The sequence below is a fragment of the Rhineura floridana genome, chromosome 19 (genome assembly GCF_030035675.1).
Source record: "Rhineura floridana isolate rRhiFlo1 chromosome 19, rRhiFlo1.hap2, whole genome shotgun sequence".
NCBI lineage: Eukaryota > Metazoa > Chordata > Lepidosauria > Squamata > Rhineuridae > Rhineura > Rhineura floridana.
In genome coordinates, this window is record NC_084498.1 from 4,896,323 (window position 1) to 4,910,382 (window position 14,060).

The 14,060-nt window shown below is 48.1% G+C and overlaps 1 protein-coding gene across 2 annotated transcripts in view; it reads left to right on the forward strand.

Moving 5' to 3' along the window:
• BRAP (BRCA1 associated protein) overlaps positions 1–14,060 on the forward strand; it is a 31,275-nt gene that overhangs the window by 11,796 nt on the left and 5,419 nt on the right. For both annotated transcript variants that reach the window (XM_061603495.1, XM_061603494.1), the window contains exons 6-11: positions 968–1,116; positions 4,250–4,325; positions 4,811–4,949; positions 6,932–7,041; positions 7,705–7,794; positions 13,202–13,305. In XM_061603495.1, coding sequence (XP_061459479.1) covers positions 968–1,116; positions 4,250–4,325; positions 4,811–4,949; positions 6,932–7,041; positions 7,705–7,794; positions 13,202–13,305 — 668 coding nt within the window. The remainder of the gene's footprint in view (positions 1–967; positions 1,117–4,249; positions 4,326–4,810; positions 4,950–6,931; positions 7,042–7,704; positions 7,795–13,201; positions 13,306–14,060) is intronic.

Here is a 14,060-nt window from a genome sequence, read left to right on the forward strand (position 1 = left end):
TGGGACTTAAAATCTTGCCTTCAAGATCTGTAACCCCCCCCTCCGGTGTATTTCTCATTAAAATCTAAAGCTCCTGACCAAGAGGGCTAAATTCTTGCATGAGGCTCAAATTTTCTCCCCACTCTGAATTCATTGGAGGGTTTTAGGGGAAACTATGATCTCTTGGGTCTCTAGTCAACTGGATGCTGCATCCTGAGGTTCTTGCAGGGGTTATGTATAGCTTAAAAAAGAACTTTTCCCTGTTGTGCATTAAAAACCATTGTGATTTTGCCCAGGGTCTTCCAAACTGTGTTCTGAGGAAAGCTGGGGAGAAGTTTGATAATTGGGTGCAGGGGGAGAGCATTAGGGATATTGAATGACAACATACCTACCATTGGTGATCTTCCTGTGCCATATGCAGTCAGAGGAGAGCACTGAGCATGCCCCAGGCTACATATGTTATTTGGAACAATGATAAATATCCATGGGTGTCCCTGGTGCTCTTTGCAAACACAGGAATGTGCCCTGGAACCCCCTGGGTGTGGAAAAGGGTTGCCAGAAGCAAGGAAGGCTTAAAAAGTACAATCCTAGATGTGCAGATGGTGTGTTATTTCTGTTCTTGGTCTCTCAAAATACATTTTCTTATGTTGGGCTGACTTTTGTCTCTAACTTGTGTCCTTCCTTCCTTCCTTCCTTCCTTCCTTCCTTCCTTCCTCTGTACCTCCATATCTAGGTGGACCTCCCCCCGACCCCTTCTGTCTGCTTTCTGGGTTGGCTTATGCCATGAGCAGGTGCTAATACAATCTTTGCTGCCAAGGTTTCTAGCTTCTGTGAAGTGGGTGATGGGGCTAGAATCGTTTCTCCTTTCTCAGCGTTCCACAGTTTCAAAGAGAAAGACAGGCAAACACCTTGCCAATGGGAATAGAGGATAAATTGCATGTGCCCATGAACATTGCCTTGGCTAATGGGACGCGCCGTCCTTCTGCAGGGGGCCAGCCTGCCCGTCATGGACCTGACTGAGCTTCCCAAGTGCACTGTCTGCCTGGAGAGAATGGACGAGTCTGTCAATGGGATTCTTACCACGCTTTGCAATCACAGCTTCCACAGCCAGTGTCTGCAGCGGTGGGACGACACCACGTAAGATGCTCTGCTTGTTCTGTGGCACGTGGGCAGTGCGAGGGAGAAAGAGCTGTTGGGGTACACTTATCAGAGGGAACTTTTTCCTTCATAATATATGGCAGCGGGTCTTGATGCGGGTGTTCCAGAAAAAATATCTAGTACTCCCAAATCAGGGGTGGCTGGGCTGTGGCCCTCCAGATGTTGCTCAACTACAATTCCCATAATTCATGACTGCCCTGGGTGCCTTCTGGGAGGAAGGGTGCGATGTAAATTAAATTTATCATCATCATCATCATGACCAGCAACCGTGCTGGCTGGGGCTCATGGGAGTTGGGAGTTCAGCAACTTCTGGAGGGCTGCAGGTTACTTGATTTGGGTTTGATTAACTTGTTCAGTCTGTGCACGGTACTGCACAGAGTGCAACAGGGCCAGTCCCTGCCTGGAGGGGTGTACAGGTTATAATCAAATACTGCCTCCGCTGTTCAAGGCAACATGCCTCCCTGTGTACCAGTTGCTGGAGAGGGTGCTGTTGTGCCCAGATCTTGCTTCTGAGGGGTTTTGGTTGGCTGTTGCGCCAACAGGATGCTGGACTAGAGAGCCTTCCATCTGCTTATTATTATTAATATTATTAATATTAATATTTGATTGATATCCTGCCCTTCCTTCCAGCAGGAGCCCAGGGCGGCAAACAGAAATGCTAAAAACACTTTAAAACATCATAAAAAGACCTTAAAATACATTAAAACAAAACAACATTAAAAACATTTTTTAAAAAAGCTTTAAAAACATCTTTTTTTTAAAAAAAAAGGGTTAAATACATATTATTAAAGAAAACATATTAAAAGCAATTCTAACACAGATGCAGACTAGCTCTTAGGTTTTTCTGGGAGAAAACAGGAAGGGGAGGGAAATGGACGCAGGGATGAAGAGTGGAGGAATGCAGGTACTTGGGCTTAACTTTAAAAATATCTTTAAAATTTTTAACTTTAACAAAAAAAGGACTTTAAAAATATCCAGAAATTGAAGTGGGAATGTGGACAAGTGAACTTAAGATTGGAGAAATGAGAAACTGAGAGAGATCAAAATTAACAGATCTGCCCGTCTCTGCATGTACTTGGGGTCTGCTTACAGCTTCACACACGGAAAAAGCCTTCACCTGTAAACACGCACTTGGTGCTAGGGTGACAGTATAGATAGATGGAGTACAGGGTTTGCACTAGGGAAGCTCTAGGTTTCAAATCCCTCTCAGCGATGTCACTTCCCAGCTGACCTTGGACCACTCTCTAACGCCCTTCACAGTATTTGTTTTTAGGCCAGGTGTGAGCAATCACTTTGGCTCCATAGGCCAGATCCTTATGAGGGTCTGCCTTGTGGGCCAAATTGGATGTGTGGGTTGGGCTGCCCACCTGCTAGTCACCTGACATTAGTGACATCAGATGATTTGGGCCATTCAACCAGCTGCCAAAATGAAGGGGGGGGGAAACCCCTTCCTTTTAGCAGTGACTTGCTGCCTGTGAGGTGCTTTCAAGTCTCATCTACAGGACTTCAACGCATAGTCCAACTTGAGCAGGTCTGATTTTGACCCTTCCTTCAGAAGAACTCCTGGGGAGCAACAGCTTCTTCTCTGTCCTGCATTCCTCAAATTCCTTCTGGCTTTCAGCTTTCTTAGACAAGAAACCTCTGTGTCTACAGCACAGTGGTGCTTCCCTCCCTTGAGGGCTTTTTCAGGTCACTTTGTCTGCTGAAGAACCCCCCCCCCGTGTGTCTGTATTGGAATCGTGAGTGTTGCAGAGGATTCTGGGCATATTTCTCAGGCCTCGTGGGCTGCTGGCCAGGCCTTCTGGTCCTCGCTGTAGCTTCAAATGAGCTGAGCATGCACTAGAGAACACTCCCCTGTGGCTGCACAGTAATAGTGGACAATCCATTTTTAGTGTGGCTTGTGCTGCTACCAGTTGCTCTCTGATCATTTCTGACAGACGTAGTCTGAAAACCACAGCTTACATTTCGTATTTTCTTTCTGGGTTCAGTTCTGTTCAGCCACTGCGTTCTGGGGAGAGCCCCTTTCCCTCCTTTCCTGCAGGGAGAAAACTACAGGTAGTTTGGCCTGTGCCATGTTTCAACCTGCCATCTCCTGGCTCTGGTTACCTGACTGAAAACTTCCATTCTTTCTGAGAAAGACGAGGCTGATCAAGGAGCTGCCCCATGGAACTGTGTGTGGAAGGCCCCCATTTTTATTTTGGTCTCCATGGGTGGGACAAGGATATGTGCTCCCAAGGTCCATACTGGCAAGAATTCTCCAGCTCAAGTGGTAGAATTGGGGCCTTGGGATTGTGGCTTAAAAACAGGCCAAGGCAAAGAGTGACCCAGCTGCCTCTCTCTGGAGGCTCATCACAGAGGCTTTCAAGTGCTTGGAGCTCTAGAGACCAAGAAAGCACAAAGCATCTTTCAGAAGGAATAACACCTAGGAAGCCAAGCTGCATGCGGGCAACTTTTCAAACCTTTGAAAAGCTCTAGGCAGGCATGGGGGATCTTTGCCCGCCCCCCCGATGTTGCTAGACTACAACTGCCATCATCTCTGGCCATTGGCCATGTTTGCTGGGCTGATGGGAGCTGTACCTCAGCAACACCTGGAGGGCCAAAGGTTCCCCACACTTGCTCTAAGAAACGCAAGCAGAGTTTATAAGAGAAACCTACAGGCTGAATGTGCACAGTAGGACCTGTTTGCCATGGTCTAACATGTTCCTACTCTGGCTTTTTTTTAAGTCCTTGGTTATATTGTTACGTGCCGTCAAGTCGGCTACGACTTATGGCCACCCTATGAATCGGTGACCTCCAAGAGCATCTGTCATGAACCACCCTGTTCAGATCTTGTAAGTTGAGGTCTGTGGCTTTCTTTATGGAACCTTATATGTGAAGTGCTTAAAAGGGCGAGAGTGGGGATAGCTCACATGGTGCCCTCTACAGGCTGCTGGACTCCCAGCCCCAGCCAGCATGCCCCAGTGGCCACAGATGCCGGGAGTTGGACTCGAACAGCATCTGGATTTGCCCAGGTTCCCACCTCTGGGCTAGACGCTGCAAGCCTGTCTGTGGCCCTGCCCGCTGGCCTTTCTGCCTGGATGGTAACAACTTCTCTCTCTTCTGGCTCTTCCAGATGTCCTGTGTGCCGGTACTGCCAGACGCCAGAACCTGTGGAAGAGAACAAGTGCTTTGAGTGTGGAGTGCAAGAAGTGAGTGGGCAGATAAGAAGGGCAGTTTTCAGTTGGGATGTTTCTTCTGTCACTTTCCCTGCTGAGAGAGGCTTCGCTCTGCAGTGGGGGGCTACATGAAGAGGGGAGGACTCGCTGCAGGCAAACCGACCCAGAGTGGGCTTCTTAATCTCACCAGGAGAGAGAGGGGTTGGAGTAAGAAGGGATCAGGATACTCACTCTTCTCAAGAAAAGGGTGTCCTCCAAATTGCAAATGGGTCATGCATCTGGGAGGCAGCGAGGGCCTGCTCCCGGCCCATGTTCCAGCCAACCCTTGAGTGTCCGTGTGTTCCTCTTGTGACCGTCTGCATTGCTCTTGTTGCCTGACCGTGCCATCCTGGGCATGTTGACTTAGAAGTAAGTCTGACGGCTCAATGGGCCTTTGCAGCAAGCGTCAGGACTGCAGCCTGGTTTGGGGTGTGTGTTTTTTTCTGTGCTCCAGTTCTGTTAATCCTTCTCTTGTGCAGAACCTGTGGATATGTCTGATCTGCGGGCACATTGGATGTGGCCGCTATGTGAGTCGGCACGCCTACAAGCACTTTGAGGAGACTCAGCACACCTACGCCATGCAGCTGACCAATCACAGAGTCTGGGACTATGCTGGAGGTATTTTCTCTTCCATGGGCGGGACAGCCCAACGCTGAGCGCTGACCCTGGGCCTTACTGCTGAGTTCCTGAGCCGTCTCCTTAGGAACCTGTCTTATGTCATGTCAGGCTCTTGGAGTGTCTGCTCTGCAGGCAGAAAGTCTGAGGTCCAGTCTCTGCAATCTCCGGATAGGGCTGGGAATGTCTTCAGTCTGGATTTGAGACCATGAAGAGCCACAGTCAGCCAGTGTAGACAGTACTGAGCCAGAGGGGCCAATAGTCTCACTCGGTAGAATGCAGCTTCCTATGTTCCTATTTAATTCAGCCCTGCATTCAGAACCATGAGGACTAGAATCTCCCTTTATTTTTTAGGGGATGCGCCATAGTGCTTTGCTTGCAGAAGGACTCAAATTCAGTCCCTGGCAGCATCTCCAGTCAGGCCTGGAAATGTCCCCTGCTTGTCAGTGTGGGCAATGCTGAACTAGAGGCATTTGCTCAGAATTGTGCATACCAGTGATGGGTAGAGTTTCTGGGATCTACTGTGGTTTTTTTCTTAGAACCCCGGGGCTCGGGGGGTAGACAAACACATTTTTAAAGAGCGGCATGCTTCTAAGAACTCAGATATTGTTTTCAGTACAGTTGGGCGCCGCTTTCCGGCATTCTGCTAATACAGCACCAGTGGGGCGATCAGCTGTAGCGCGGGGAGCTTCAGGGTCCAAGCAGTGTCAGCTGGAGCGTGGTGGCTGGAGCTCCCTGCGCTACAGCTGATCATGCGCTATGTCCCACTTTACGGCGGGTTTCACTTTTTGGCGGGGGTCTGGAATGTAACCCGCCGTATAAGTGGGGCCCTACTGTGCTCAAACGGAGCTCACAGTCCCTTCAAACGTCCTTAATTTCAGCAGCCTAATTGATTTTTAATGTCTTTTAATTGTTACTGTTGTTAAACAATTGGGAGTCTGTAACTCTTGCTGATCTGCTGTAAGTCACCCAGCAGTCTGCCTTCGGTCCCCCCTTGTTCTACACTGGCTGGGCCAGGGACTCTCCAGAGATTCAGGCATGACTCGGTCCCAGTCTTACCTGGAGATGCTGGGGGTTAAACCTGGGACTTAGGCGTGCAAGAGAGGTGCTGTTCCCCTGAGACACAGGCCTCTGTTGGGGGCAGCTTTCTGTCACCCACTAAACCTTTTCCAGATGCTGCTAAGAACATTTCTCAGGGTCTTTCTTCCCTGCCTCCCCTTGGGGTCAAATTCAAATAATAATAATAATAATAATAATAATAAAATTTTATTTGTGAGTCGCCTATCTGGCCGAATTAACGGCCACTCTAGGCGACTTACATGTACAATAAAATCCAGTATAAAACCAATACAAACATACTAATATTTAAAAAAAACCAAAAAAAAACCCCACCTCTTTCAGGTAATTAAAAACTAACATACCCCAGATTTCCCATAGGCCTGTCTGAATAGCCAGGTCTTTAAGGATCGGCGAAAGCCTATCAAGGAGGGGGCATGGCGAAGATCGAAAGGAGGGTGGGGGCCACAATCGAAAATGCCCTCTCTCTGGTTCGCACCAGCCTAGCTCTTTCAACTGGCGGAATCGAGAGAAGGTCTTGTGTGGCTGAGTGGTGGTGTTGTTTATGCTGGATGGCTACAGTAGTTTCAGATAGGACAATTAAGCATCTGATTGAATGAGAAGCAAGTTCTGCTTACAACCTCTTCCTTGCCAGTTGTGCACTTGGAAATATGGAGGTGGAGCACATGTGAACAAGGCTCCCAGATCTTGCATTCCTTCAGTGGAATTCAATTGCAGGAAGGGATTGGAAGGAGCAGAATGCCCCAGTCTGTGGGCCTCTCAACAGGACGGGCCTGGTATGGCTAGAATTAGCAACTGACTTGTTTATACTCTCATCATGCTTCAGAAATTTCTGCATCTGTTGTAATTCTAAGTCCAGGAGAGAAATGTGTGCCAGCCACTTAGAGTTGTTGCGTTTGTCTCTCTAGACAACTACGTCCACCGACTGGTGGCCAGCAAAACAGATGGGAAGCTAGTTCAGTATGAGTGTGAGGGAGACATTTGTCAAGAGGAGAAGATGGATGCCTTACAATTAGAGGTAACTCTGCATTGGTTTTCTCGACTCTTCTTGGTCATTCCCTCTAGCTTTAACGGTTGATTTCATACAAAGTCAAACTGGGTGGATAATTGTAATTAACACAAATGAGGACTGGCCAGCTTTAATTAAGGATACTCTGCTTTGCCCCGTGTTCCTTGGTAAAGTCATCACATCGGAAGGGACTGTATAAGTTGCCCAACTCCATGCCAATGCAGGAAATCCTTTGGTGCAGCTCCTCTGATAGGGGGTTGTCCAATCCTTCCATGAATGAAGGAAAGTCCACACGGCCTTGTGAGGCGAGTGTCCTGCAAGCTCGGTCAAACTGGCCAGCTGAGTCCTTGCCACTTCGGCCACCCGCACCCAGTCACTTGCTTTTCCTCATGGCACTGACCGCCAGTGTTTCACTCCAGGCTGCTGTGATGTCCTCTGACAGCTATGCGTTTGTGCTCTGGCACAGTGCCATAAGAAATCTGCCAGGATGGGACCTTGATGCACTTTGAAGCTGCCCAGACAGCTGAGGTCACAGGTCCTTTTCAACTGCAGCCGTTTGAGTTTGTAGGATTTTTAGGGCAGAATCTTAGACCCGTCTGAAATGGAGGAAGGGCATTCCCTGCAGAATCTTTCCTCTTTCTCATAGCCTCTCTCCTTTCTCTCTGAACGCAGTACTCCTACTTGCTAACGAGTCAGTTGGAGTCCCAGCGCATCTATTGGGAGAACAAGATAGTCCGAATAGAAAAGGACACAGCCGAAGAGGTGAGTGCCTTACGGGGGTCAACAATGCATTCTGCTGTTTTGGCAGTGGGTGGGAAGGAAGGTCAAGCAAAGCAGTACCGCTCTTCTCATTTAAGCTTGGTCTTAAGTTGGTTCAGCTAGTTGGCTCTTCTCTGATGGACCTGAGTTCAGGGGGACATTTCAGACAATCCTAAGCTTTTTTGCCCAGACTTTTGGGGGTGGGGGGTGAAATGAACATGAAATGGGTATACCACCACCCATAGCTGCTGTTACCTTCTGTTTTAATTTACGGGTTTTAAATTATGATTGTAATGGATGTTTTATTGAATGGTTTATGTTATGTTTTCATATTAAATTGATTTTATGCATACCCTGTCCTGGGACTGTATGGTGTATGGCTGTATGCTGGGTTAGAATTATTATTAGTAGTATTAATTCCCCTTTTCCTTTTGGGAGGACAGAGTTCTCAGAGGCAGCTCTAATGGGGTATACACTACCTCACAGACCTTACACAAACCACCAAATTCTATTCCACTCCTGGACCTTTGGCAATTCACCCCCCTCTAAAGATGAGCACAGTGCCAATAACACCCATCGGGGGGGGGTCTCATAGCAGGGCTGTAGTCTTCTTAGAGGAAGCCCAACATAGTGGGGGGGAGGATGCAGCCTTTTCCTGACCCAGTTGAGCCCATTCGTCACTCAGTATTGAAGCACTCCAGAGGGGGAATGTTTAGATCCAGGAGTACAGACCATGAAGGCCGGAGGTGCCCCTAGAACAGCCTTCCCCAGCCTGATGCCCTCCAGATGTTTTGGACTGGACTGCAACTCCCATCAGTCCCAGCCTGCAGTTTTATGATGCAGAGGGTGATGGGAGTTGTAGTCTGAAACATCTGGAGGGCACCAGGTTTGGGGAAGGCTGCCCCAGAACTGGGTTTTTCCTTGGGAAGTAGCTGAATGATTTTATTTGCAGCATTGTTACCCAAAAAAAAGACCCCCAGAGCTGCTTAACAATGATCAATGAAAAGACAGTCCCGGCTCACAGGCTTGAAGTTCAAAAGGCATGATACAGACTGAAAAGGGGTTGAGGGGGAGAAAGCAAGTCTGGGCACTAGTTCCAGCTTCTGAGAACCCTGGCTGATCAAGCTCAGGAGGGTGTTGAGAGGCATGACACACACACCCAGCTATGAAGCACCCCACAGCTTTCTGATGTAATCAGATTCTGGGAAAGCAAGGAGATGAGTCTCTAGTATGGCTGGTGCCAGGGGACCCGGGATGGTGGACCTGACCCCCAAAGAGGAGTTGCAACACTTGAGGTCCTTCTCGGAGGGGGGGGCGAGAACGCGTTGCCTAGCTTATGGAAATAGTAGCTTGCCCTAAGTATTGTGCTACCTGTGGGATCATTAACGTATGTGCTAATGTCGTTGCTCTTGGTAACGCAACAAAAAGAGACCTAGTCCAGTCTGTGCGGGCTTCGGAAGCTTTGATTAGACACAAAGGGGAAATGAGCACCAGCTTTGCCTGGTTCAATCCCACGAGTCTCCAAGTAGGGCTGGGAGAGCCCTCTGTCTGAAATCCTGAAGAGCGGCTGCCAGTCAGAGCTGGCAGGACTGAGCTAGATTTGCCAAGGCTCCGGCTCTGTGTCAGGCAGCTTCCTCTGCCCCTAACCTTTTGTGAGCCATGGCTCCCCCTGCTCCTCTGCAACATAGGATAAGAACAGATCTAGGTGCATTGCCCCACCCATCCGTTGGATGTGTCTTTTTAGGACCCACCCTATTCTTGCGACTAATTTGTTTACCGCTGTTCTTAATGTTGTGCTTTGAATTATTGTGACCCACCCTGGGACCTTGGGATGAAGGGCGGGTAATAAATCAAGTCAGTAACAATAATAATACTCTAACTGGCAGCATCTCTCTGTGGTCTCTGGGAGAGAGGAGCCTTCCCCGTCAGCTCTTACCTGACCCTCTTTAACAGTTGATGTCAGGGATTGAGCCTGGGACCTTCTGCCTACGGAGTCTGTCCTCTGCCACTGAGCCGTGGTCCCACACCCAGTGGACTGCCATATATACCTTTCAAGGTAGCTTTCAGAATTACGGAGGTGGCAGCACCGAGAAGTTGTTGACATGCTCTAAAGCACTTTTATAAATGCTAAGCGGAGTGTCTAATGGGCATAGGATATCACTGTTAATAATTCTGTAATCCTCTGAGTTGTTCTAAAGCAAACCTCCTGCCCCGCCAGTGGAAAGGTGTTCTAGTCCTCTTGATTATCTTCGTTGCCCTTTCCCCAGCTTACTTGCATCATTCCCCTCCTTTTCTTACGGCACAGGGAACCCCAAGGCCCATGTAGGTGGGCTTCTCTTTCTATTTGCTTATTTGCTTTGTGTGTGGCTGAGAGCTTCATGCCAGTAGAATAGTTATTATTATTATTATTATTATTATTATTATTATTATTAAATTTATTAGTCACCCATCTGGCTGGTTATCCAGCCACTCTGGGTGATGTACAAAATAAAACGTACAATAAAACATAGTCATGTGGTCCTGTTGCTTACTGTAGCAGAAAAGCAAAACACCCGAACTCCAAATGTGCATTGTGTTTTGAATGACAAGAGCAGGAATTCCCAGAGACACAGAACTTCCTGCATAGCTATCTGCAGGTAGCTGCTTTGAGCTGTCGTGCTGGCTAGCACCAGGCCTCAGCTTAAATGTTTTTTTTAATAGTGCCACAAAGTACAGAACTGCTCAAACCACCACAATAGAAAGGGTGTGTGTGTGTATGTAATACAATGTGTAGGGCAGCCTTTCCCAACCTTTGGGTCCCCAGATGTTGCTGGACTACAACTCCCATCAGCCCCAGCCAGCATGGCCAGTGGTCAGGAATGATGGGAATTGTAGTCCAGCAACATCCAGGGACTCAAAGGCTGGTGTAGGGGAAGGACTGTTGCTCAGTGGTGGAGCATTTGCTTTGCATGTGGAAGGACCCAGATTCAATCCCCGACATCTGCAGGTAGGGCTGGGAATGTCCCATCTGAAATCCTGGAGAGTGGCTGCCAGTCGGTGTCAGCAAAACTGAGCGAGACGGTGACTTGGTACAAGGCAACTCCTATGCTCTGCTGCAATAGCCAGTTTGTCTATTGAGTTCTATGAGACAGCAGCAAGTTCTCGAGGCCTGGTAGCTTTTGTGACAGGAACATTTTTGCTCTGACCTTGCTGTATGTTGCTGCAGGGCAACCAGGGGTTCGTCTGTCTAAAAGAGGAGGTGTTGGACACCAACCAGCCTGGAAGCAATGTTTCTGGAGTGGAAATCCCTAACCCTGGGGTTGAGGAAGCTGTGGCTGTCCAGACATTGTTGGACTCTGACTGTTCATCAGCCCCAGCCAGCATGGCCAATGGTCGGAGATAATGGGATGCGGAGTCTGGCAAGTTCTGGAGTGCCTCATGCTCCCCACCCTTTCATCCCATGTGCATGGAGATTGGGTCCAAGGCTGTACTATACAGAATAGGCTGTGGGGTGGAGCACCACACTTGACAAAAGCACATTTGACAAAAGCAGTTCTGATATAGTTCTCAAACCAGTGCTAAAAGTGCAAATGCTGCAAGAACTCCAGCTGTGGTTACAGCTAGACATGGGTACTGTTTCAGTAAGATCCAGGAAGCCAGATTTCAACTGAACATCAGGAAAAACATCCTAACTGCTAGAGTGGTCCGACAATGGGACCAATGACCTAAGGAGGTGGTGGGCTCGCCATCACTGGAGGCCTTCAAGAGGCAGTTGGACAGGCTTTTACTTGGATTTCTGCATTGAGCAGGGGGTGGGACTCGATGGCTTTACAGGCCCCTTCCAACTAAGATTCTGTGAGTCTTATGTGTAGCCTGTCTTCCTTGGCAGTCCCATTGCGTTTGCACATTTGGGATTGCATATGCGGCACATGGTTCTAGAACCTTCTGGAAAGGTCTCTCAAGCTGGTTAGGGCCCCTCCCCTCAGCCAGAAGTGCTCTTGACAGGGTCCTGGTCCCAATGCCTTTTTCCTATTGGATTGCAAGTGATATCAGGCAAGCAAGGCTTGCTCCATAAAGATCTGGGGTAGAGCATCCACCCCAGTCTCCTCCTAGGGATGACCTCATTCCTGATACAATCCTGATTTGCACTTCCATGTATTGAAGTTAATGTGACTGCCTTTCACCTTACCACTGATGCTGCAGCATGGAAGTGTAGAACTGCGGAGATCTCCATCTGCATCCAGAGAGCATCGTCACTTTCAATTCAGCTTCAGGCTGCGCACCGCTCTAGCCCAGGGATAGTAGGGAACCTTTTTGGCTCCACATGCCAAGTTTGGCAGCTGAGCAGGGCTGCCCTCGTGCTTCAACGTCACAGTTATATCAGGTGACTGGGCACATTGAAGGTCCCAAAGGCAGGACTTCAAAGCAGGCTGGCCTGTGTGGCACTTTCAAGCTTCCAAGGCTTCAAGTAGCTCTAGTCTCTTACTGGCTGTGTGGTGCTAAGTTGGCATGATCTTGGTCAAGTGCTGGGGGACACTACTGCTCTTCGCACATGATTATTTGTCAGCCCCCACATGGAGGGAGGGTTGCCAACCTGTGCCCTCCGGTTGTTTCTGCACTGCAGCTCTCGTCATCGGTGCCCATTGGCCGTGCTGGCTGGGGCTGATGAGAGTTGGAGGGCACACAGAGCAGCTACCGTTCATTCAGCAGATCATGCTCAGGAGTCACACTGGACAGTTTGCTTCAGTTGGATGTCCTTTATGGCAATAAGTAATAAAGTGGTTATCTGTTATTCTTGTAAACGACGTAGATGGTGCCGTAACAGGATGGGTCCTTGCTCTGAGGGGCCTACAGCATAAAACTCAACATATGGGAGATAACAGAGGAGAGGAAAGGAGAGCTGGGGATCAACAAGAGAAGAATGTGCATTTTATTTCATTTGTTGTGCACACTTAAGGCTTAGCTGCAGTAGGGTGTGGGAACTTAAAAGATTATGCCAAAGAAAAGGTGGCTTTTGGGTAGGGATTTGGGGCAGGGGAGAGGTGGCATCACAGATATTCTGGGAAGCAGTTCCAGATAACCTTCTGCCACAACTCTTTCCCTACTTATATTTAAAGCATTTTTGTCCCACTCTTCAGCCAAAAAAGGGTCCGAGAGTGGCTTACAAATCACTAAAAAAGATGGTCCCTGCCCTCAGTGTTTACAATCGAAAAAGACATGACACCACAAGGAAGACAGATGAGATTAGCAAATTCACGTTCAAATTATTAGTTCAATAGTTCTTGGTTATCTCTCCTCCTCAAACTTCTTCCTTGACTCCCCTTGGAAATGGCCAAAGTCTACAAATCGATTGTCATAATGAGAACACCCAGTTGGACTTCAGCCTGCTTGAAATGTGTCATTTCTCTCTCCTTATTTTTTTAAAAAACAGATTAACAACATGAAGACTAAATTTAAAGAGACCATTGAGAAATGCGACTCACTCGAGCACAAACTGAACGATTTACTCAAGGAGAAGCAATCCGTTGAAAGGAAGTACGTTCTTTGTGTTGTGATCATCCTTACGAAGTAGATGCTTCTGAAGTAGCGTCTTAGGTGGTAGTTCAGTGGGAACATCTCACCCCTACATAAGAAGAGCCCTCCTGGATCAGGCCAATATCCCATCTATCCAGCATCTTGTTCTCACAGTGGCCAAGCAGGTGCCTGTGGGAAGCTCATGAGCAGGGCACGAGGGCAACAGCACTCGCCTCACTTGTGATCCCCAGCAACTGACTTTCAGAGTAGAGATGCAAAGGCCCAGGGAAAAACCCAGAAACAGTCAGAGGGGAAAAAAACTCCCCCCCCTGATTCCTCTGTACTTCTCCCAGGCCTTCACTTCTCTATTTCAGAGGCATGCTGTCTCGAATACTGGAGGCAGTAACTAACCATCGTGACCTGTAGCCTTTGATAGCCTTCTCCTTCATGAATTGGTCTTATCGCCTTATAAGTCCACCCAAGCTGGTAGCCATCAATATAAATTCCTAAACCTCCTTCTATCCTTACAATCTTATTTCTGGTCTGTGATATTTTTTTTACCCTTCAAGTATATATCTGCTTTTGTCTGTGTAATTTATTGTTTGTACTTCAGAAATTGATATTCTGCATCTAGAAAAACTGAACTCTGCAATCTGCATTTCCCTCTTGCAATTTTTGCTGTTAGTTATGGGGAGAGGCAAGGACATTGAGGCCCACTTCTAACCTTAGAAATCTTAGTTAACTCCCTCCTCTGACTTTGGAGACTTCTGCAGGCA